Source organism: Podarcis raffonei, chromosome 6, assembly GCF_027172205.1.
Source record: "Podarcis raffonei isolate rPodRaf1 chromosome 6, rPodRaf1.pri, whole genome shotgun sequence".
Classification (NCBI taxonomy): domain Eukaryota; kingdom Metazoa; phylum Chordata; class Lepidosauria; order Squamata; family Lacertidae; genus Podarcis; species Podarcis raffonei.
The window spans coordinates 22540600-22565309 of NC_070607.1; the positions used below are offsets into that span (position 1 = coordinate 22540600).

A 24710-nucleotide genomic window follows, 5' to 3' on the forward strand; every position below is an offset into this window, starting at 1 on the left:
TCACTTATAATAGAGGTGAATGAGTAATTACTATCTAGGAATTGGGGGGGGGGGGGTTGTGGTGCACTTCTTGAGCAAAAATATTACGGACAGTGCACGCAAAAATGCACATATTTACAGAAATAAAATGCAAAGTGCATTATATCAGGGGAGAATAGTTTGCAAAAAAAGAGCATATTATTAGGAAAACGTCCATACAGAAATGTGTATAGTAGGAGTAATACACATGTAAATTCATACGAATTTTCATGTGGACCTTTTTTTTTTTTTTTGAAAATGGTAATTGATGCAGAAACTGTTTGAGAACTGTCCATTTGTACAACTGTCACTACAAAGGATCCCTGATCAAATATATCTGAAAGTGTCAAGGACTGTTCTGTGTCAATACAATATTTCCTGATCTTCAGTGGCACGTACCAAGGGTATTCATACAGATATTTTATTTTTCCAGGGTCCACCAGGTCCTTCAGGTGAAGCAGGACCCCCTGGCCCTCCTGGGAAGAGAGTAAGTCGTGTTTCTCTATGCAAGTTTTTTTCTGGCATTTTACCTCAATATCATTTCCCTAACATTGTGCCCCCCGCTCCAAGTTCAAGTTTGTGTGGGCTTGTTTTCCTATTAAAAAATAGCATAAAGAACCCAATTGCCCCTTCTCCTCCTTCCTTCCTCCATGTGCTGTTCTGGGGGCTCTCCTGACCCCCAACCCACCCCAAGGCAGTTTTGGGGGGTAGAGCAGGTACATGTGGAAAGGTAGGGGGAAATTCCCACCACACAAGCTGAAGTCTTTTATGCCATAATTCATGGCCACTTCTGGTACAGCACATTTCAACTTCAAGTTACAATCATACCTTGGATCCCGAACGCCTCCATTTTGAAACATTTCGGCTCCTGAACGCTGAAAACTGGGAAGTAAATGCTCCGGTTTTCAAATATTTTTCAGAAGCCGAACGTCCAACGCAGCTTCCGCTTGGGTGCAGGATGCTCCTGCAACCAATCAAAAGCCACGGCTTGGTTGTCAAACATTTTGGAAGCCAAACGTGCTTCTGGAACGGATTAAGTCCAAAGCCTGAGGTTTGACCGTACTCTAAAGGTGGAGTATTGACTGCAACTTTTTCTGCAATGCTTCAGTGAAGTAATTAAGTTGATTTATCTTACACATCCACAATCTGGGATCAGTCTCATAGGAAGGCATAATAATGTCAAAGATCAAGCTTATGGTAATCCATTGATATGATATTTTTTCTCTGTATGTAGCTTCAAGATCCAACTTGTACATAGTAAACAGTTTTAACAGAAATGTACCATATTTGGAAAGATGTGTTGTTTCCTTTCTTACTTACAGAGAAGTTATGAATTGTGTGTGAGGTACCAATGACCTTTAGGGGTATAAATACACTTAAGTTCGTCATTGTACCTGAGTTGTGGATCATAGAGTTGGTGATGATAAGCAATTGCTGTATGTTAGAACAGGGTCAGAATGGCTGTAATACATGTTGAGTGCATTTTGTAATGAGTGCATGGTCATTTTTTTTTAAGAGACCCTAGTGCAAATGCATTATTCAGCTCTTCCTGTTCTGTTGTTTTTTCCCCTAGAATTGCCATTTTTCTAAAAGGAAAAAAAAACCCTCCATTGCTCATTATTATATGCTAATTCATTGAAACTAGTGCAGCAAGCTTTGATCAATTTAATTGGGACAAATTTTAATCAGCAAGCCTGTGGCTTAAGGGCACAGTAGCTTGGGTTTTTTAGGGCTGTTTTTTTGTTCTGGTGTGTTCCAGCAACAGAGAGTGAAAGCTAAAATATTAATACAATATAAAACCCATGTGCTAGTCTTCCGTGATGAAAGAAATGTGTTTGATGGCACCTTGAGACTAACTTTTAATCACCTTTTTATTACAAAATGACATCAGCTTTTGTAGCTGACAACCAACTGCTTCAGGTGGCTGAGCTGGAACAAGGGAAAGCAAGATTGAGAGTCGGTTAAAAGCTCATCAGGATGGGAATCCTGTTGTTTTCTCAGTAGTAAAAGGTAAAGGTAAAGGTACCCCTGCCCGTACGGGCCAGTCTTGACAGACTCTAGGGTTGTGCGCCCATCTCACTCAAGAGGCCGGGGGCCAGTGCTGTCCGGAGACACTTCCGGGTCACGTGGCCAGCGTGACATCGCTGCTCTGGCGAGCCAGAGCCGCACACGGAACACCGTTTACCTTCCCGCTAGTAAGCGGTCCCTATTTATCTACTTGCACCCGGGGGTGCTTTCGAACTGCTAGGTTGGCAGGCGCTGGGACCGAACAACGGGAGCGCACCCCGCCGCGGGGATTCGAACCGCCGACCTTTCGATCGGCAAGCCCTAGGCGCTGAGGCTTTTACCCACAGCGCCACCCGCGTCCCTTTTCTCAGTAGTAGTATACTGAATATTCTAAATGTCCAAAGAAACTATAATCCCCGTTAAATCACAGTTTATTACATCCAAATTTCTTTATTTTCTATAATCTTATTTATAGATTTTTAAACAAATAAACAATTCAACAGCATTTCAAATTTAACAATCATTCCACCTACGACTTCCCTCCCCTTCCTTCCCTCCATGGTTCCCTCAAATTTTCAATTTATGCTGCATATTATAGTTACTCTATACTTTCACCTTTTTACAAAACCCCCCCAAAAGTTCACCCCCTGCTGTTCTTACTCAAACCCTATTTGTGTTTTAACATATTTACACTGAGTTTTTAAGTATTCTGAAAACATTTCCCAATCTTTTGAAAAACCAGTCTCTCTCTGATCTCTAATTTTACACGTCAGACTTGCCAATTCTACATATTTTATCAATTTCAGCTGCCATTCTTCCTTGGTAGGTGCCACCTCGTTGTGCCATTTTTGTGTGTATAGTATTTGTGTTGCTGTCATTTCGTAAAGAAAAATATTTATCTTTGGGGGCAGATATCTGCTCCAGTTATCCCTAGTAATAAAGCTTCTGGTCTTTTTAGGAAAGTTACTTTAAATATCTTTTTCAACTAATTATAAATCATCTCCCAAAAGCTATTCTCCATGTTCACCACATATGGTAAAATGAGCCTTCTACTTCTACTTCTTAACAACAACAACAACAACAACAACAACAACAACACAACAACAACAACATTGCTACCAAATTATTGCGTGACTCCTGTTTGCCTATATCACATTCTACACATACACAGAGCTATTAAGAAAAGCAGTTCTGAGGTTTGCAATGCTATGAATTATCTGCATCATTCTCAGGAGTCAGCTCTAGCTCTTATTTCTCAGTTTATTATCATGTATCACAAAGTTACCACTATGGAAATGTTGGTAAAATACAAATTCATTGAAATTAAATTGGTTAACTGATTGAAAAGGCAGGTTAATGAACTAAAAATTACTTGATTCGGTGACAGCCAAAACAAAAATGCATTTTTCAAAGGAGTTTTATCATGGAACAACAAGAATGGCCAAGATATGTTTTTTTCCTGTTTCGTTTATCCATAAGCCTGCATATATGCCTGCCAATAATAATAATAATAATAATACTCTTTCTTTTCTTTTCTTTTTTTAAAAAGTAAGTTGATTGTCTGTGGCAATAATTCGATTTGGCCTTGCTCAGAAAACAACAACATAGCACTACTTTATATTCTGTTGCTTAGAAAACACTATAGTTCTAAATTCATTGAGTGAAGCTTACTCCCAAGTAATATGTTTTAAGATAAAATAATGTTCAGTGCCAAATAAAAAGCAGTGTCTTCAGAAAAAAAATAGCAATGTTTTAGTAACCTTCAAAAAGTTGATAGGTCTGTAATTATCCTACTATCATTAGTCTTTTGATGCTTTGCAGATACACAATAATCTATGCAGATGTATGATCATCTAAACCCTCTTTCTCAACTAATTAGTTGAATTTTAACAGTTTTTTAAACATACAGCATCATTAAATGTAAGCCATAATCTATTTAACAAAATGAGATAAACTGTTCTATATAATAGGCTTGAGTGAGCTGACATGCTTAATTAGTTTTATCTATTTTACACAATAATCTATTTGTTCCACCAACTTACTGCACATTTATAATGCTGAAAACGATTACTGTGGCATTAGTAATCTTTCCACTAGAAGTGGGGTATGACTCGGTCGAAGATTTAACAATGCATAAGTTTATTAGAGCTGAGGGAAAAGGCTTTTTGCCATTGTAACTTTGTTTCATCCAAGCACAACACACTTGAAGGAAGTGTGCAATACCTCCCAGAGGCTTTAAAAGGGGGGGGAATGAATAGACAGTTCTAATCCTTGGGAGCAAAGGAGCTTTATATCTCATAGACATAAGCTCCCCAAGCCTGAGGAAGCTCACTCACTCCTGGTCATTTTGTCCCATCAGGTGAAGTACAAGATGGTGGCCACCCATCCCTAGTCTAAATGCTATCTAGAATGGTAGTTTAATCTTGTTTAGGGATGGGGAAGAAATTTAAGTTCCCATTAAATATGAACCTACCAAATCCACACTTTCCCAAACAAACTTTTTTGGGAAACGCTTTGGGAAATGAAAGAATGTTGGTCCTCTTCCCACTCCTAGATCATTGGTCCATCACAAATTACTAGCATAAGCCTATGTGTGGAATTGGGCTTAACATGCTAAAATCATAGGAAGCAGCCTCATACCGTTTCTCCGTCTATTGTTTATCCACCAAGCTCAGTTTTGTATATACAGTCATACCCTGGATCCCAAACACCTTGCAAGTCGAACGTTTTGGCTCCCAAATGCCACAAACTCGGAAGTGAGTGTTTCGGTTTGCAAAAGTTGTTTGGAACCTGAATGTCCAACACGGCTTCTGATTGAGTGCAGGAAGCTCCTGCAGCCAATCGGAAGCCACACCTTGGCTGTTGAACATTTTCGGAAGTCAAACGGACTTTGGGAATGGATTCCGTTCGACAACCAAGGTATGACCAGCAGTGGCTCTGCAGATTCTAAGACCAAGGTCATCACTATCACCTACTATCAGATCCTTTTTTAAAACAGGAGGTGCTGGAGATGGAACCTGGATCTTCTCCATGCAAAACATCTGTCCTGTCACTCAGCTATGGTCTCTAGCGATATCCCTGGGAAACTGAGGAGCATAGAAAGCTACCTCATACTGAATCAGACCAGTGGATGATCTAGCTCAATAGCTACACAGACTGGTAGCTGTCCAGAGTTTCAGACACAGGAGTCTCTCAGTCGTAACTGGAGATTCACAGGGATTAAATTTGGGACCTTCTGCATTCAAAGCAGATGTTCTGCCATTGAGCTCTTCCCCTGACTAAGGCTGCAACCCCATTTCTACTTACCTGGTAGTAAGCCCCACAGAATTCAATAGCATTTACGCCTCAGTAGACACAGTTAGAAGGGACGCGGGGTGGCGCTGTCGGTTAAACCACAGAGCCTAGACTTTCCAATCAGAAGGTTGGCAGTTCGAATCCCCGCAACTGGGTGAGCTCCTGTTGCTCGGTTCCTTCTCCTGCCAACCTAGCAGTTCCAAAGCATGTCGAAGTGCAAGTAGATAAATAGGTACCACTCCAGCGGGAAGGTATACGGTGTTTCTGTGCACTGCTCTGGTTCGCCAGAGCTGTACGTCGGCTTCCTTGGCCAATAAAGCGAGTTGAGCGCCACAACCCCAGAGTCGTCCACGACTGGACCTAATGGTCAGGGGTCCCTTTACCTTTAGACACAGTTAGGCATGTGTTGAAAACCTCTCCTGTTGACACTGGTGGTATAAAAAAAGTTTGACTTTCGGTGGGATCATTTCTCAAAAGAGCAGTACGTGTTTCTCCTAGAAGCTGCAGTGACAATTCTGTGATACAAGCTACATTTCACAAGCGACACTGCTGGTTTTTCTTATGGTGCTGTGACTCCAGAACCCTTCTGGAAAGCAATGCCACTATGAATTTATATTTCCACCTACTCAGTAACAGGGAGATTGAGTGCAGATTCATTGCTTGGAAGCAGAAACCCCCTGGGCTCCACAATCATGTTGACTAACACATCCATTGCCCTTTCTCCTTCCACTCTTGCACTCCCATCTCTGGTGTGTGTTCTCACCTTATTTCACCCCTCACATTTTCCCAGGCAGAAGCTCTCCTCCTTTCCCTTTTTTCTCTTTCACACTCTGGAGTGTCTTTCCAAATCAGTTTCTTCTTCCACCACAACAGTCAATTGGTCATTCCAGGAAGCCTTTAAATCAACGGTGCTGCATTTGGCAATTAAATCCTGTCTCCTCAAAACTTCAAGAAATTGTTAGTGTTTCTATCCAACTAGCCAAAAATGCTGGGGGTGAGGAAATAGTATATTTCCCCATGAAATTCTCTCTGTGAAACAGTTAGCTTAAAGCTTTCAGCACCTGACCTGTTGTATGCACCAATTCAAGCTCAAGAACCTTGTTTTAGCCAAAATGCTAATCATATGTGCTTTGCACTACAATGTGAAATACCAGCTCTTGTCGTAAGAGGATTCCTTTCCACAATCTATTTGCCAGGCAAAAATTGATCTGCTAAAATTACTTCATGGTGACTTCACCATCTAAAAAAGTAGCATGTGAATCAGCTGTCATTGATCATGAGGGGTTTTTTTGTTTTTTTGTTTAATGAAGGAGAGCCTCTCATTCTTTTACCATGATTCTAATGTTACTTAGACCCTATATGCCTGAACAAATAAGAATTCAATGTCTGAAGAAGAGATGGGGGTACAGAAACCCTGCCCCAGTGTTGGCTCCTCTCAGACTTTCTCATAGACTTCCAGCTGAAGGTACTTAGAAGCTGTCATGTGATCAGGAATATCGAGTCCCATGAAGGCCTATCAGTGCTGATGCCCTGTGCTGCTACAAGCCACCATTTTGAATTTTCCCCAGCACCACAAGGGTCCAGCTCTGGGATGTTGTGGGAATTTTTTTAAAAAACAGTGGCTAGGTGGGAGCCAAGGGAGAGTATTTTGCCAGGGGTCCACTTAACGTGGAGCTGGCCATTTATACTTGGTGGACACATTTTTATTATTATTATTATTATTATTATTATTATTATTATTATTATTATTATTATTAGCTGGCTATCTGACTGGGTTGCCAGAATCAGCTACTTTACACAAAGACATTCACATCCATATGTAGAATAGGCCTTCCCACTGTAAAGGTAAAATGCTTGACCAAGTAACTGCGAGGCTTCTTTAAATATCATGTAAAACAATATTTTTTTAAAAAAGGGGACGGGAGCTGGAATCTAACAATGATTTATGCTGGCTTTGTTTTCCCATTATGGGCAAAGCATTTTGCTTTCTCGGCAGGATGCCCCATGAACTTGTAAATGAGGGTGGAATTCCTTTCTTCCCCTCTGAGCAATATCTACACAAAAAGGCTAGTAATATGGCAAACAGGTGTGGCTGCTTTTTTCACCCTAACAAACGGCCACGTCATGTTTATGTGCCTGATAAATAATGAATGGCACTTTGCTTAAAAGACAAACAAGCATATTTTCCATCAGCTGACTGATGACTCCAAATAGCGTTTCGAACATGTTTTTCAAAGGGAAGGCTTCAGGTTGAGGAATGAGATGAAGATAAACTGCTACCCAACGTTTGCCGGCAATCAGGCAGAATGAGAAAAGTTGCCTCTTTGGCCACTTTGCCGACTCATGGAATTATTTGCATTTGATAAATGCGTTCCCTTCAGAGCGTAAGATAAAATCATAAATAGGCAATGAAACAGTGGCTGGGCTCAGCAAGAGAGATCCAGATGTGTAAGCAGCCCCTGGCAATGGGAAAACTGCACGTTCACATCTGGATTCATACGGCAACACCCCATGGAGTTTCCAGATGCATCTTTTGAGGCAAAGGGCAATGCATATTGGAAGATATTGGTTGTTATGCCAGACTAGTTGCCTGTAGCTTTCTATTCATGTATTTATTTCATCACATTTTTATTCCACCACACTTCCAAGGAATTAATGTGTCTCCACCTCCCTTTTTCTCTCTGTCTCAGAGAGAGAGAGAGAGAAGGAGAAACAAGGCCAGGGTGACCCAGTGAGCTTCAACTGCAGCTAAATCAGAGCCTGGGGGTGGAGGACATACATTAATTCCGTGTCCTTCTTGTTGCTCAGATCTTTTGTGCCAGTTTTTTGTGTTTTTTTAAGCCTGCAATACTACAAAACTCAAGCCGAGGAAAGTAAGATAAATAACAATTAGCCATCTTTTCTTTGTAGAAGCACCATCTGTGCAATGCCGGCAATCACAGGGTGTTAACGAGAGCCGTTCATTTACCCACTTTGCATTCAATGCAGAATTGGCACTGTTTGATAACGAATGCACCCCTTTTGTTTAGCAATCACGATTCATTGTGCTTATAATTTAGCGATCACAGTGTTCTTAAGCTCTGCTAATTAATGTTGCAGCTGCATTCCGAGATTATGCAAGAAACATATTTCTAGTTATAATGAAGTTCTTTCACAGCTTCTCCCACCAGAAGAGAATTGGTTTTAACCATTTTACAAGCTCGCTCGGAGTGGGTCCTGTGTAGTAATAGAACTCATTAATTGCCTTCTCACAAAGGGAACTTTTGTGTGTTACACACTAACAAATCTGGGTTTGCTCCCAGAGGACCACAAAGACAGAGGGCGCCTCTTGCTAGCCATCTGACAAGTGTGCATTTATGTGCACGATGCACATACTGTACACTCCCATTTTCCATAGTCACACTTTACATTCTTAAGTTTACATTTTTTAAAATATAGATGCCTAAGTAACCAAATATATGGCAAAGCCTTAAGAGAAAATGTTCTCCCTCTTGCAGGGGTGCCAACTTGAATAAAATATTATGGGGGCCCAGGTAGGCCCCGCCCAATGCAATTGATTACATAACACAGTGTATATACAACATTTGAATGGGAATGCCCACAAAGTTTGTGGGGGCTCAGCCTCCTCAAATATTTTATTGTGGGGGTCAAAGCCCCCACATCCCCTGGGAGTTGACTCCTATGTCCCCTTATTATTGCCCCCAGCGTATCCCCATATGGGTTAATCCAATTTGGGGAGATTTACTTTGTTGCTGTTGTTGCAAATGCAAATGGAATGGGCAGTGCATTAAAGGATTTTTTTTTTACTAAGCTCTTATTAAATACTACTGACCACCCATTGTGAGTCTGGAGTTGGGGGGAGCCAAGGCTTCTCCATTGACCAGGGCCATCTTTACCTGGGGGTGCAAGGGGTGTGGGGCACCTGGGCGTTGAAATCTGGCGGGTGCCAGGCACCCGCCGCTGAAGCCGCTTAAGTGTATTGTGTTGAGCTGCTATGCGGCAGCGGGGTCAGTGGCACCTTTGACATGACTGATCTTGTGCCGCCTGCCTGCTAATGCTGCTGAGGGAGAGCTCTCTGGAAAGTCTCGCTCAACGAAGCTGGGAGGAGGGGGAGTGACAGGAAAGAGGGAGAGACAGACAGAAAGAGAACGCGCCTTTCTAGCGACGGGAGCATGCACAGGTTACGGAAGAAGAACTCGTATATGCATGCTTGCAAGGGCCCTCCCAGCTCCTCTAGAAATAAGGTTGCTCCCACAATGAAAGGTTGCCCAAGACAGCTCTCCCACACATTATTATTATTATTTATTTATTATTTAATTTTATTTATACCCCGCCCTCCCTGGCCAAGACTAGGCTCAGGGCGGCTAACATCAGGTATAGAAACAATTGATTAAAATACAACTTAAAAACAAAATAATAATAATAATAATAATAATAATAATAATAATAATAATAAAATTTATTACTATTTATACCCCGCCCATCTGGCTGAGTTTCCCCAGCCACTCTGGGTGGCTCCCAATCAAGTGTTAAAAACAGTACGGCGTTAAATATTAAAAACTTCCCTGAACATTTAAAATAAATGTAGATTAAAATACTACCTAAAATGCATCCTCATTTCAGTGGAAGCCCAGATCAAAAACCGTTTTTTTGGGGGGGCAGTCAAATCTTCACCAAGGCCAACTATCTAGACTGATCCTACGTGGGCCAGAAAAGCCAGGGAAGTCCCCAAATAGGAGTTCCATCACAGAAGGAAAGGGAAAGAGGGGGAGGGGATCAGGCTGGTTCCAAGCCAAAGGCCAGGCGGAACAAATCTGGCCCAGTGGTGGCCAGTGGCTTGAATTTAACTAATTTTATAATGAATGATTTTAGAGTGTTGTTTGTGCTGTACTTTTGTACTGTTTTATTGTTGTTAGCCGCCCTGAGCCCGGCTTCGGCTGGGGAGGGCGGGATATAAATAAAATTTATTATTATTATTATTATTATTACATGCCCTGCAGAAAGAAATCAGATCCTGCAGGACCCTGGTCTCATGAGACAGAGCGTTCCACCAGGCCGGAGCCAGTGTTGAAAAGGCCCTGGCTCTGGTTGAGGCTAATCTGACTTCCTTAGGGCCCGGGACCCCTAGAGTGTTGCTATTTATGGACCTTAAGGTCCTCCATGGGGCATGCGCACAATGTCCGCTCATCTCATCTTTCAGACACCCCCCTATGACCGTAAGCACATGCGTGGAGTCTTTACACCGACTCCCAATGTTTTCTTTGTCTTCTTTGGAAAAGCTGGTTTTAAACAAAATACACACATGAAAACTCCTTTTGGAGCTGTTCAGGCGTGAGTGCTATTTATCAAATGATAATAGTGACATGTTGCTTTTGTTTTTGTTGTTAAGTCGTTTAGTCGTGTCTGACTCTTCGTGACCCCATGGACCAGAGCATGCCAGGCCCTCCTGTTTTCCACTCCCTCCCGCAGTTTGGTCAAACTCATGCTGGTAGCTTCGAGAACACTGTCCAACCATCTCATCCTCTGTCGTCCCCTTCTCCTTGTGCCCTCCATCTTTCCCAACATCAGGGTCTTTTCCAGGGAGTCTTCTCTTCTCCTGAGGTGGCCAAAGTATTGGAGCCTCAGCTTCACGATCTGTCCTTCCAGTGAGCACTCAGGGCTGATTTCCTTAAGAATGGAGAGGTTTGATCTTCTTGCAGTCTATGGGACTCTCAAGAGTCTCCTCCAGCACAGAAGACATAGTAAAAGTATGTGACATAGTGACATAAGGCATAGTAAAAGTTAATTTGGAGGCTAAACTAAATTTGGGGGTGCTGGGCGGATCTTTGCACCCCGGCAGCGCATATGCTAAAGACGGCCCTGCCATTGACTACAATGTCGGGTGGTGGTGGTTCTGTTTCATGGGCAACTTTGTATAGAGCCATTCTCAGTACATGCTGCAGACAGAGAAACACACGCTCAGGAGATCTGGATTATTGGTATCTCATTTGTTTGCTGGGTTTTGCTGCTGGATGTACACAAGGATCTTTAGCCAACCTCAGCTTTCCAATGAAGGTACATGCAACATGGGAAACCAGCAGCCTCTCCCATGCAGGTCTTGGTCATGGTTCCCAAATTACATGACTAATGTCTGACATAGGTCTCTAGGATCATGTAGGTTCTTTTCATCCTGGCATCTGCTGTGGTGGGGCTTACATGGAAAGTTTCCACATGATCTAAGCAATTTTTGCAATGCAGATCACCAGACCCTTCTGATGTAGTGTGAGGCGTGACTATGGACGGTGCAAAGCAATCTGAGAATCTGACAAGAGAATCAGGGTCAAAGTGAGGACCTGTTGTCCTGCTGTAATGTGTGAAGCATGTCTTGTAGTGGGAGGAATTCTGAATTTCAGAAGGGGAATACATTTAGATCAATTCAGCATAGAAACAATGATAATGAAGGCACCTGATTCATACAAATCAGCGGCAGATTGATGGACACATTAAATGCAGAAGTGTGGGAGCTCCATTCTTATGCAGCAGCTGAAACCATTAAAATGTTACACATGAACAGTTGTTGGAAGCTGCCCAGAGTGGCTGGGGAAACCCAGCCAGATGGGCGGGGTATAAATAATTATTATTAATTATTGTTGTTGTTGTTGCATGGAACAGTTTTCATGTGGCTGCATTTAAAGGGATTAACGACACCAATGTTTGCTTGTGTGAACCAGGCTTTAGATACAGCATGGCAGACAAGAATTTGTTTAATTTTAAGAAGGGGCTATTGCTGATTTCATATCACATGCCCTATGGCCTTGTTCACCAATTGCTCAATGTAACCTTTCAGGAGTATCAAAGACGAAAGGCCCTGATGCAGCCACTGCTCATTAAAAGTGATCTTATTGATAAGATGTTGGACTCGTCAGCTTTACTACAGTGTATGCATCATGGAAGGAATGAAACAATCCCACTCTTTAAAGTCTTTTAAGAACTGCAATGCCACTAGCTCTATCCAGCTGTCCAGATGCATGCGTGCATCCATGGGAGAAGACTTTAGAGATTGCAAAATCTCATTAAACTCAACACAGGCATCTGCGGTGACATCAATGTTGGATTTACATATAAGCTAAACAAGCTATAGCTTAGGGTGCCAATTTCTTGGGGGCCCCCAAAAAAAATTAAAGGGGAAAAAACTGGATGTACATTTCCAAAATGTAAGATAAAAAACAAATAAAACCTACATACAGTTAGAGCTTAATAATTATCGTATTTCACTATTAATATACTTCTTAATTATATTTCAGTTCAACAATTACTTTGATGAAATGCATATTTTGTTATGTGCAAATGGCTTTAGATACCTATTAGGTCCATAAATTACCATATAGCATATATTCAACAACAAAAAACAAACAGTGACAATTTGTTGTTGACAAAGGACAGCTGGACATATAAAGGGCCCCATTACCTTCAGTAGCTTAGGGCCTCATCAAACCTAAATCCGGACCTGGCTGACATTGTCATGATAAGAATAGGCAATTATTGGACATCCATTCTAAAAGTCATACTCTTAAAAGTGGTCCCTTATTTTAAATGTGTTTGTTCATTCGCTGCGATGGCACTCCCGTGTATTTTCCATTTGAAGATGGATGAACGGCTCTTTTCTCCTTCCTTCCGAAAGAGCCGCTTTTCATTTCATTTGTGCTGCGGAGATCATCTTACTTCCTTTACATATTTTAAATTCATTGTGTGTGGAGCAAGCTGTTCCCTGCAAAAAAATAAAATAAAATAATGCATGCTGCAGTGTTATCAATCAATTCATCTTTAAGACACCCCAGCACTGTTTCGTGTTTTTGCTGACAAAGACTGGTTGTGTTGGTTTTCTAGAATTTAACTATGTGGGATAGTACAACAAAGGTTTTGGCAATATCCCCAGTGGGACCTGCACCTCCCCAAACTTGGCATTTACAGAAGCATCTCCTCCTCCCTCTGCAGCCACCCCTCCATTCAGGCACCCAAAGTTATCATTGCTGCTCAGAGGGACATATCACTTTCTTTCCTCTCACTTTCTTTCCTGCTTGCAGTCAAGCAAGCATGGTGAGGATTGGCAGCAGGTCCAGGGGTTGGCAGTGGGCTGCCCTAATGTGCCCGGGGTTGGAGGCTTCCCCGAGGAGATACAGGCTCGTATCTAATCAGATAATGCCTCCTTGGGAGATTTGTGTGTAAAGCACGGCATGCAAATTTCCCAGGCTGAAAAACGTGGACCAGGAATTATCACACAGCCTTCGTCAGGCTCCATTCACTACCATTGTACAATTGCTCAGAAGGAAGAACAGAATTTGGAATGAAGAACTGCCTTCAGCTCTTTCTGAAAGATCTCCATTGGCTACCTATATGTTTCTAGGTGGGATTTAAAGTGCAGGTATCAACCTTTAATTAGCTGTAAACAACTTGAGACCCAGTTATCTGAAGCAAATGTTAGCCTCTCCCAGGGTTAGCCTCCCTGGGCTTATAGTTCTGGAAGGATGCTGTCCATGTGGTCACATCAGGTGATGACATGAGGCAGTGTCTTCTGCATGGTGGCACCCTGATTACAGAATGCCCTCCTTCTGGAAGCATGACTGGCTCTGATATGGCTAGCATTTCAGCACCAAATAAAAACTCAACTGTTTGCCTAACCCTTTCTAGGATTTTAATTTGCCACTGCAATGGGAGCCATAGTAGGCTGTCTGGGGTTTTTAATTACTGATTTTATGTTTGTTTTATCTGCTCCTCCATCTCCATTTGTTGATTGTGGTTGCTTTAAATTGAAGTGTAACCTTGAGATCTTCTTTTTTTTTTACTACTGCTTGTTGTTGTTGTTGTTTAGTCGTTTAGTCGTGTCCGACTCTTTGTGACCCCCTGGACCAGAGCACGCCAGACCCTCCTGTCTTCCATTGCCTCCCGCAGTTTGGTCAGACTCATGTTCGTAGCTTCGAGAACACTGTCCAACCATCTGGTCCTCTGTCGTCCCCTTCTCCTAGTGCCCTCCATCTTTCCCAACATCAGGATCTTTTCCAGGGAGTCTTCTCTTCTCATGAGGTGGCCAAAGTATTGGAGCCTCAGCTTCAGGATCTGTCCTTCCAGTGAGCACTCAGGGCTGATTTCCTTAAGAATGGATGCATTTGATCTTCTTGCAGTCCATGGGACTCTCAAGAGTCTCCTCCAGCACCATAATTCAAAAGCATCAATTCTTCGGCGATCAGCCTTCTTTATGGTCCAGCTCTCACTTCCATACATGGGAAAACCATGGCTTTCACTATACGGACCTTTGTTTTCTACTGCTACTACTACTTATTTTATCCTGTACCTTTCATGTAAAGCACTTTGGGTGTGTGTGTTTATAGGAAAGTGGATTCTTAAGAAATGTACAAAGAGATGTATTTCTAATTTTATTGAGCCTTTGAACTTCCAGCAACAATTGTACTTTGGATTTTTAGCAAAGCGACCAGCTCAGTTTTGCAGTTGATTCATTTCCTTACTTTTATCATTCACTAGTGTTTTACCAAATCTAAACAAATCTTCTGCTCATACTTTTCTTCAGTTTGATGTATGTTTTATAACCAACTCTGTTTGTGAGCCGGCAGTTATCCTGCACACATAACTTTTATCCTGTTGTGACAGGGACCTCCAGGAGCAGCTGGTGCCGAAGGAAGGCAGGGTGAAAAAGGAGCAAAGGTAAAATTGATGCATTTTATGCTACAAAAATAGTGTGTCCTCCAAAGTGCATGCTGTGGTTGGTGTCAGCTGCAGAGAAATTGCCTTTTCTTTTCATGCTCCTAGCGTCTGCCCCTTAGCATCCTAAGTCAAGTGTAAATGATATTGGCTTACTTTCTTTTCTAACTGTGCACGGGGCCAATGCACATGAAAAGATGAGCTGGTAATTATAAAGCCAGAGGCTTGTTACAGTGTCAGTTTGCCCCTTATTAGTGGCCACATGATAAGAAGCCTGCGCACATTGTATCCATGTTCCACACTGTATTTGCAATTGAATTTGCAATTACCGAATGATAAACAGGGTTCTGGCGACAAAATAAAGACTGACACCTGACTGGCGACGTTCACCGTTAGCCCACATCTTGGGCTAGGCATGCTAGAAGAAAATAGGAAGAGCAGGACTATGTGGACTGACACACAGCATTTCTGCACCTCCACAACACAGAGAAGAAAGCTCCTTCCTGCAGCAGTTCCACAAAGGCAGTAACCCAAAAGATCATTGTAACTGGCAGGAAATCCTCTATATGCACACCCATCTTGTTTTGATCTAAAAATGCATACAAATTGAGGAATGGGGAAGAGGGGCCATGGAACAATGTCCAGTGCCCTTCCTTTTGTTTGAGAAGTGCACCATACTTTAAGATGCATGGCTCTAGATCAGCAGTTCTCAACCTGTGGGTCCCAAGATGTTGTTGGACTACAACTCCCATCATCCCTGAGCTAGCTAGGGGTGATGGGAGTTGTAGTTCAACAACATCTGGGGACCCACAGGTTGAGAAAGGCTGCTCTAGATGCCTTTGAACCACAGCCAGTCATGGACACATTGAAAGTGTGCACAGGAGATACATGTTTTCAAATACCTGTTTTGCCCAGTCAAAGTTATTCTGAAGTTTAAAGAGAACTTATACAATGGGGCTTCCTTCCAGTTACATTTGGAACAAGCAAGGTTACCCGGGGCAGAGAATTTGGACAGAACTGGGCCAATACATTGTACCCTGATCCTCTGAACGCATAAGAACACAGGCTGACCAATCCCTTCTCACACTCTGTTTTTTCATCTTTAAATGCAATGGCCAAACAATCCATTGACATCACTTTACCTGTTTTGTAGGGGGAACCTGGTTCAGAAGGTGCTCCAGGAAAAACAGGCCCAGTTGGACCTCAGGGCCCTTCAGGGAAACCTGGCCCAGAAGGTCTTCGGGGTATTCCTGGCCCCGTGGTGAGTACACTGATTGCAACATGTTAGCATCTCTCGCTTCTTGCATTCCATGATATGCTCTTACCTAAAAAATTCTAATTTGTCTTTCCTATAGGGAGAACAAGGTCTACCTGGAGCACCAGGTCAAGATGGTCCTCCAGGTCCCATGGTGAGCATCTTTTCTTGTGGGGCTTTTGATTAAACAAAGTTTCCTTAGGGATGCTAACTTTTACAGAGTTGGGCATTTCTGCTGGATTTTGTAGCTGGAAACGGCAAGGGGAGAAGTATTAATGATTTGTCACACATCCTGAAAAATTTAAACTTTGGTTACTCTTAAAGTTCAGATTGAACTTTGCCGTAGATGCTGACTCCATGCTATTTCCAATGGACTGCATCTGTGAGGAGAATACCAAACCTAAGATAAAGTAGGAGGACAGAACATGCTGCAGGTGAAAATTGTGTTCTGCATCTCAGAAGCCTTTAAAAAAGAAAATGTACCATCGCTATTTCACTTTTTGTCCATGAATTATGTATTTGCCTGGGCTTTCTGCATCTAATGATATCCTAAAGAAGAAATGGAAAAGATACACACTGAATAATGTTTTTGCACATGAAGAGTTAGGGCTGTTTTCAATCTGCACTTGGTTGAAGGGGTCACTTACCATTCCTAACAATACAATGATTTCACAGATGTCTGCTGCCAGCAGGCAACCAGCAGTCAGAATGCACTGAGAGCCCAACCCTATGTATGCTTACTTTGAAGTAAGTCCCACTGAATTCAGTGGGGTTACTTCCAGGTAAGCTTGTATATGATTGCAGCCCAAGTCACTTCAGATCCCTATCCCCAGTCCCTCAGATCTCCACAAGCAGGTGCTCAATGAGTCCTTATCATACATTCTTATAAGTGTGTCTAGGGTTGCAGCTTAGTAGACCTGAGTTTGGCTTTCCCCAATATTATTCCATACAAATAATATCAATAGCATTCCTTCTACAGACTGAGGAAAAAATTAAGATGCATTTATTAAGTTTTCTAAGACAACAAGCAAGACAAACAGCAGTGAAACAATGAACAATAACTGTGTGGAACACATTAGTACGGTGGGAATAAAATTAACAAAAGGTTCAATACATTTTTGCAGACATCATAATAAAATAGATTCTTTGAAGGGACATTTTAGAATGTCTCACTGTTTTAATGTTGTATTTTAATCTTGTTTTTAAGTTGTATTCATTCAACTTGTTTTTATTATTGCTTGTTAGCCGCCCTGAGCCCGGCCTTGGCTGGGAAGCGTGGGGTATAAATAAAATTTATTATTATTATTATTATTATTATTATTATTATTATTATTATTAGAGTCCCATATCGATAAGGTAACCTCACCACATAGAGACATGTGTCATTGGAGGTACATGCAGGACATGATTTTTATTTATAAAGCATTAGTGCTTCCTGGGTATGTTTAGAAACCAAAAACTATTGTGGTATTTAAATGGATGATGAGTTTGGGCCTATCTCATCAAAGATCAGGTGAAGTCAATCCATAGTTATATTTTGGTCCAGGTTGAGGCAGGCTTCCATCCCCACCTTGGGAACGCTTGTGGGAAATTTGACAACAATAACTTGAGAGTCGGCCATACCTTAGCCAAAAAAATGGGTGAAGTCACACCAAAGTCTGCCATCAGCCTGCTTTCTTGAATCAAAATGGTTCTTGGTGACCAAACATGAACAAAGACTGTTGTCCACCCTCTCCCTGCAAACTTTCATGTCAGGAACGTCTTAAGAGGCAGTTGAAGCCATGCCAAAAATTGGGTAAAGTCACACCAAAGTCATGTTTTGGTCCACCATCTTGATTCAAAATGACAGCCAGCAACCAAATCTTAATGTAGGTCCCCACCCCCACCTTGGGAACCCGTCTGGCAAGTTTGGGAATGATATCTTGAGAGGTGTCTGAACTGATGCCACCCCCCCATGGGTAAAATCACATCAAAGTCAGTTTTCAATCCTCATCTTGATTCAAAATGGCAGGCAGCATCCAAACATCGATGGCCACTGCTCCCACCTCTGGAACCCTCATGCCAAATTTGGTGACAATATCTCAGGAGGCAGCAAAACCTGTAGTAAACAAATGTACAGAGAAACCATTTCCCAATATATATAGTAGATATAAATCGAAACCATAAAACATCCAAATGGACTCATTTGTAACCCCTCTTAGAACCATCTTATGGTTTAAATTCTCAGACAAAGCAATGTCCCACAATGTCTCAAACCATCTATCCTTAGAGGAAACTTATGCAGACTTCCATGTCGTGGATCAAGATGCACACACACACACTGTTACACTCAACAGTCTCCCTCTTTTCCCCTCGATGAACATTTGATCAGTGCTGTCATCCAACAATGCTGATCACCTGTTGGAGGAGACCCTGGGAGGGTGTTTGCAACTGGATTCCATTTCCCTGGCAGGCAATCAGCATTGCCAGAGATGATAACATGGATTTTGTTTCTAAAATTTCTATTTCTAAAATTCAGGGCACAAAGGTTGTTGAGCTGTTTTGCAGAAATCGATCAAGAGATCCTGGACATTTTGCCGATTTTCCATATTTTCCTCCCAGACCCTATCGCCACTGGTTAAATCCTGTCACTGCCCCTAATGTTGAGTGCTGCTCTCAGGGTTCAGGAGCATTGAATATGCACCCCATTCACTCGGGTGATGGGTGGGTAAAACTGCCCAAAAGCAAAACTAAGAAAACAGGAACATCGAAAACTTGTTCAAACGGTTCGTGCATCAGTGAGTCTCTTCAGAACCAGACTGGGACCTTTAAATGTCATTTAAGGTGGGTTCAAAATGGCGTACCCCATTAGTGCAATGAACTACTCCGATCTGCGCTCATTGTAAGGTCACTTTGCTTAAGGTCACCTTTTGCCCTGCGGTGCGTGCTCCAACATTGCCCATTGAATGCTGCAAGATGTGATTATGCCTGCACAATAGGGCCTTTTTGTGGTCCAGGTAAATATCACAAAATTACAAAATAAAGTCAGGTCTCCATTTAACGTGCTTGTCCTTGATATCCGTAGGGTCCACCTGGCTTGCCTGGCTTGAAAGGAGATCCAGGTTCCAAGGGTGAAAAGGTGTGTGAAAATTTGTCCTTCGTATGTAACCCAAACAAAAAAAGTACTTGATGCGTCCGTTAACTCTCATAATGTAGTGATTTATTTGTTTTAAATTTGATGTAGCCCATGCATTTTTTAAAGTTGTTTTTTTTAAATAATATAAAATTAACTGCAATCTTTAATTTGGATATTTTCCAGGGCCATCCTGGTTTGATTGGTCTGATCGGACCTCCAGGAGAACAGGGAGAAAAGGGTGACAGGGGTCTGCCGGGCCCCCAGGGAGCCACTGGAGCAAAAGGAGATGGAGTTAGTAAAACACACACACACTTTTCTTATTGGTTTCATTCCTGTTAACCGACCAGTCTCTCTCCAAACTAGCATATTCTTGCATAGTTCTGGGTATATAGAACAAATCTGTTCAGCACTGAAAAAAAATTAGATTTATGAGGGAAGATGAATAGCAGAACCACAATCTGCTCTGACAATGGAAACTCTTTAAATAAGGAAAGCCGGGAAATGTGAGCTCCTATATTTTACTACTGAGCTATTTTCCTTTTAAAAGATGTCAATTAAATACTCTGGGGGCAGCTCAGCTCTTTCATTTCAGCAGAGCTTGCATGGGAGAATTTCCTTTTGGGTTGTGTCTACTTTTTTGTGCAATTACCAAAAAAAGAAAAAAAAGGGAAAAAAAGAAAAAGAAAACACTTTGGAAAACATAGTTCAAAAATAATTGTAGAAGACCACACTAACAGAGAGAAAAAGAAAACTGTGAGCTCAAAACACAGAAGACTAGTATACAAGATGTTTGCAAATGTACCTTCTGTTAAATTAAAGCCTTAATAGTAATAGTGATCTCATATCATCACAGTGGATTTAGGGGCATCCCCCATCCCCATAAGCTAGTAATTGGGAGCCTGTGTTAATTATTTCTGTCTGATTAAATGCTATTGGCTTATTCATCAGTGTGACATACCAATTTTTCCTAACCCTATGCTTGTTTTGAAGATTTCTCTTTATTTTCCCACTCATTTGCCACAATGTCGCTAACAACACCCAACAAATTTCTGTTTGCTTTCTTGTGCAACCCTTCAAATTGTTTAAGAGATTTGTGGGTTAAATGAAATCTCAGTCCTTACGATACTTTTGATATTTACAAAAACAACAACAACCCTGTTTTTCAATATTTCTCATCCATAGTATGCAAAACAAAACAAAACAAGCAAGCAAGCCTGCATTCTTGGCTTGATAGAACTCCAGCAGTTTCACTTGCAACTCACTGTCTATGTAATTTTTAGCACCAATAGAGTCAGGTTCTCAGCTTTCAGAGAGTGTCTAGAGTAACTTGACTTTGTACATCTTCTTTTTCAAGGGAATTCCTGGTGCTGCTGGCCCACTTGGTCCTCCTGGTCCACCTGGCTTACCTGTAAGTAGCCGCACCCAGCATGTCTCCTGCCATGCCCATCAGTTTTGACATTTGCACCTTGGCAAATGCAACATCGTCTAATGATACCTACCTTTTTCTTTTTTCTTTTAGGGACCCCAAGGACCCAAAGGCTCTAAAGGTTCAACAGTAAGTCACTTTGTTCTCAAATTCATCTTTCTTTTTCCATTGCTGATTGTTATTTGTTCCAGTTTGTTACAAAATGACCACTAATACGGTGTCCCTTGTACTCCTTCATAGGGTCCTGGTGGTCAGAAGGGTGATGGTGGTTTACCTGGACCTCCTGGACCTCCTGTAAGTAAAATGGATACTTACCTAATGAATTTTGCAAGTGTTATGCTAGTTATTGGCTGAAAACCACATCCTCTTGATGAGGATTCATGTTCTGTGTATCTATAGCTCCTTGCCACTTTCTACAACTAGCAAAACAGTAAACAACTTATGGGAAAAAATAGTGAAATGGTGAAAATTTCCCTGATTAGTACAGGTCACCAAAATTTATTGTTTATTTTTAGGATTGCCTGGGTGGAAAATTTTACTTGCTTAATCGGGGAACACTAGATACACATCAAATAGCAGGGATTGGCAAGAGTTTCATGTGGAGCTTGCAGTCTTGTAAGATTTCTCCCTCTCCCTCTTTGCAATTATTGACATTTTAAACCCAACATTTAAATTGGCTTTTATAAGTTACACTAATAGGTAATCTGTCAATGTCCACATTTCCGTGTGTGAATATTTGATCAGGCCTACTTGAAGCACATATTTCATAGTCAAATGCTGCAGCAGTAATATCAGGCTAAGTTATCAAATTGGTGTGAAATAAAGAACGCACTGATTTTCTGATACGCAGCATTGACTCTGGCCTGATTTTTAAGTGCAACTTGTTTGTAAATACAAAACAGCAATTACCCTCATCAGCACTTTGTCTATGGGCCTAATGTGTGACACAGACCAAATGCAACTCAGCTGTCAGTTATAATAATTTTAATAATCATAAGTATTAGCTATGGAAGCCAAACAGTGGCTCAGTAAAACTCCTGTCTGTCTGTCTCTGCAAATACAAGGGAGTTGCCAGGCCACAATATGTAGCTGTTGGGCTTTCCTTCTCCTCTTCCTCCTCCTCCTCCTCCTATATTATTTTTTATTCCACCTTTTTCCCTGATAGAACTGAAGTCAGCTCAGTGGGCCACAAGTATAAATGAGTGAGCCATTATAGCTCGGAAATAAGCCAAAGCATTTTATTTATTTTTTAATAACAAGAAAAATACTAAACAACCAGAAAGTAGCTTGGTCCTGTTCTGAGTGAGTCCACATTCAGAGCTGCACCCTCCAGCTATGCAAAGCTGTTGACCAACAGAGAAAGTGGAGGTTTTGAGGCCTCCCCCTTCCCTTAGCTGTCACAGGCTTAACATGGCCCTGAATGGGACAAATGTACTTCTTTTGCCACCTGAATGTGGAAGTCTGAAGGGCCAAAAATCAGAAGGGGGAAGCCCTGCAGAGAACCCCTGGGAATCCTCTGTGATGTGTGGGCTTCCAATTGTCACCTTGATGCTGCAGTCTTGCTTTTAAGAGGATTTTGTTTTTACCCCTGAATCCAAGTGAATAGCTTAATATCCCTTAGGCTTTTTATGCAATTTTGTGTGACTTTCTAAAAAAAAAGTGGCAGAGAAAGGTCATTGCTTTTGCTTTCCCCAGGGCCCTCCGGGTGAGGTGATTCAACCTTTGCCGATCCAGTCACCCAAAAAGACCAGAAGATCTTCAGATGCCATGATGTCTGATGCAGCTGACAGCATCCTGGATTACACCGACGGCATGGAGGAGATCTTTGGCTCACTTAACTCTCTGAAGCAGGACATTGAGCACATGAAATACCCAATGGGGACTCAGAACAATCCAGCCCGAACATGCAAGGATCTCCAGCTTTGTCACCCAGACTTCCCAGATGGTATGTTAATGTTACATGACAAAAGGCAAATGCGCTGAAGTTGTGATTTGCTAAACTATAATGTCAGGTCATTTATTCTAGTTATATGGCTAATAAAGCCTCTAAAAAGAACTAAATAAAATGCCTATTAAATCCATTCATGCAGGGGTTTTTTTAAAAGCCCTTAGTACTTTAGCACCACCTGAAGAAACTTTGTTTCGGGGGCGGGGGGCTGTTAGCTTGTTTATGGGTGGACGAGGGAGGATGGCATCTCCCCTTATGAAATATTTGCTGAAGAAGTAAAAATAATTCACCTTTACTGTGCAGGAAAAGTGCTACGTGGTACTGTGAATATCAATTTGTTTTAAATAGCATGATCAAAGACAGACACTCCAAGTGTTCAGGGATTATAACTCTACACAATGGTGATAAAGGAGGAGAATCCAGAACTTGGCAGCATGGCTGAAGAGCAATTTCAGAAGAGGAAAGGGGATTGCGTACTTAGCAGGGATTGTTGCCATAGGTTGTCCAGACATTATCATGGGACATCTGCAGAGAGGTCTTCCGAGACCAGCCAAAGGTGGTATTGATGGTGGGAGATTGGTGGTAGTGGTGGCGATGATGAGAGAATTACCACATGAATAATAATTATCAGCTTTGTTCCTGCTTCAGCTGAGGCAAAGGTTTTGTTGGGCCCAAGAATAGGGCCCAACAAACTGAATAGGGTGCGCAACCCCCTAAACTCAGCCTTGTAATTTCCCTGGAACCACTAAAATGGCTGAGTGGGAAGAATGGATAAGAAAGATGGTGGACTATGCACAATTGGCAAAGTCAGCAGCCAAAATAAGAAAACCTAATGAGGATTGTTTTATGGGAGAATGGAAGTCTTTTTTGGGCGGGGGCACTTAAAGAAATACTATAGAATGATGATCTCGTAAGCAGGATTTCAACTATGAGCAACAGAAGGAATTCGAGATTATTGAATTGTTATTATGGTCCAAGAGATAGAAGATAGGGTGCGGCAAAGGGGGAGAAATGGAAAACACCATGGAAAATGGGGTGGGAAGTCAACAGAAGAAAAGAAATTATTCTGTATTGGACTGTATATGTGAAAATGTAATAAAATATAACAGAAAAAATGGCTGAGTGGGCCAGGATTGACTTGCAGGGGTCAGGCAGTGACCATAAGAAGACTTGGCATATGTCCCAAAGCAGCTTACAGAAAAAAGAAAACATACTCAATTTAAAATGCATAGTAGAACCATAGAGCAACATTCATGATGCAAAGGTTTCCTGAAATAATGCTGTTTTAACCTGAGGTCTGAAACTTAGCAGAGACGGTGTCTGCCTGATTTCTAGTGGGAAGGAATTGCAAAGAGTAGGGTCTCCTACACTGAAGGTATTGTATGTTTCCTTCTTGACATGAATCATACTTCTGGTTTATGAGGGACCAAATCATGGTTCTCCCCCAGATCATCTCTGTGATTGAGGTGGGACAGTCAGGCAAGGCAGTCTTTAAGATATCCTGAGCCCAAGTTGTTCAAGGCTTTGAACCTGGTCCAAGAAGCAGATTGGAAGCCAGTGCAGGTCTCTAACAGCAGTAAAATGTGCTGGCAGTAGTCTGTTCCCATCACCAGTCCAGCCTCTGATTTCTGCACCAGCTATAGCTGAAGCTTCCAGACCCAACGACAGCCCCACATTAAACAGCAAATATATACAGTACTTTCATTTAAATAGCATTTATATCACTAATATTTACTACGTTCGGCTGCAGTAGGTTGTAGAGCAATAGAAAACAGGCCATGTTGTTCAAGAGGAATCTGATTTATAATTCTCTGTCTTAGCTGGAATTTTCTTTAACCCTATGGCAAGGCTTAAATGAAGAGACTAGCATTCACGCTGCCTTTCTGCTTTCATATTCCTTTTATCATGTGATGTTTCCCCCCTTTTATCAAGTATATTTTAGTTACTGTATAGA

General features: G+C 41.8%; 1 protein-coding gene across 4 annotated transcripts in view; it reads left to right on the forward strand.

Annotated features, from left to right (window-relative positions):
- The window catches only part of COL11A1 (collagen type XI alpha 1 chain), a 255976-nt gene that overhangs the window by 217610 nt on the left and 13656 nt on the right, over positions 1-24710 (forward strand). For all 4 annotated transcript variants that reach the window (XM_053391592.1, XM_053391595.1, XM_053391593.1 and 1 more), the window contains 10 exons: positions 452-505; positions 14962-15015; positions 16166-16273; positions 16368-16421; positions 19332-19385; positions 19566-19673; positions 20737-20790; positions 20902-20937; positions 21049-21102; positions 22504-22753. In XM_053391592.1, coding sequence (XP_053247567.1) covers positions 452-505; positions 14962-15015; positions 16166-16273; positions 16368-16421; positions 19332-19385; positions 19566-19673; positions 20737-20790; positions 20902-20937; positions 21049-21102; positions 22504-22753 — 826 coding nt within the window. The remainder of the gene's footprint in view (positions 1-451; positions 506-14961; positions 15016-16165; positions 16274-16367; positions 16422-19331; positions 19386-19565; positions 19674-20736; positions 20791-20901; positions 20938-21048; positions 21103-22503; positions 22754-24710) is intronic.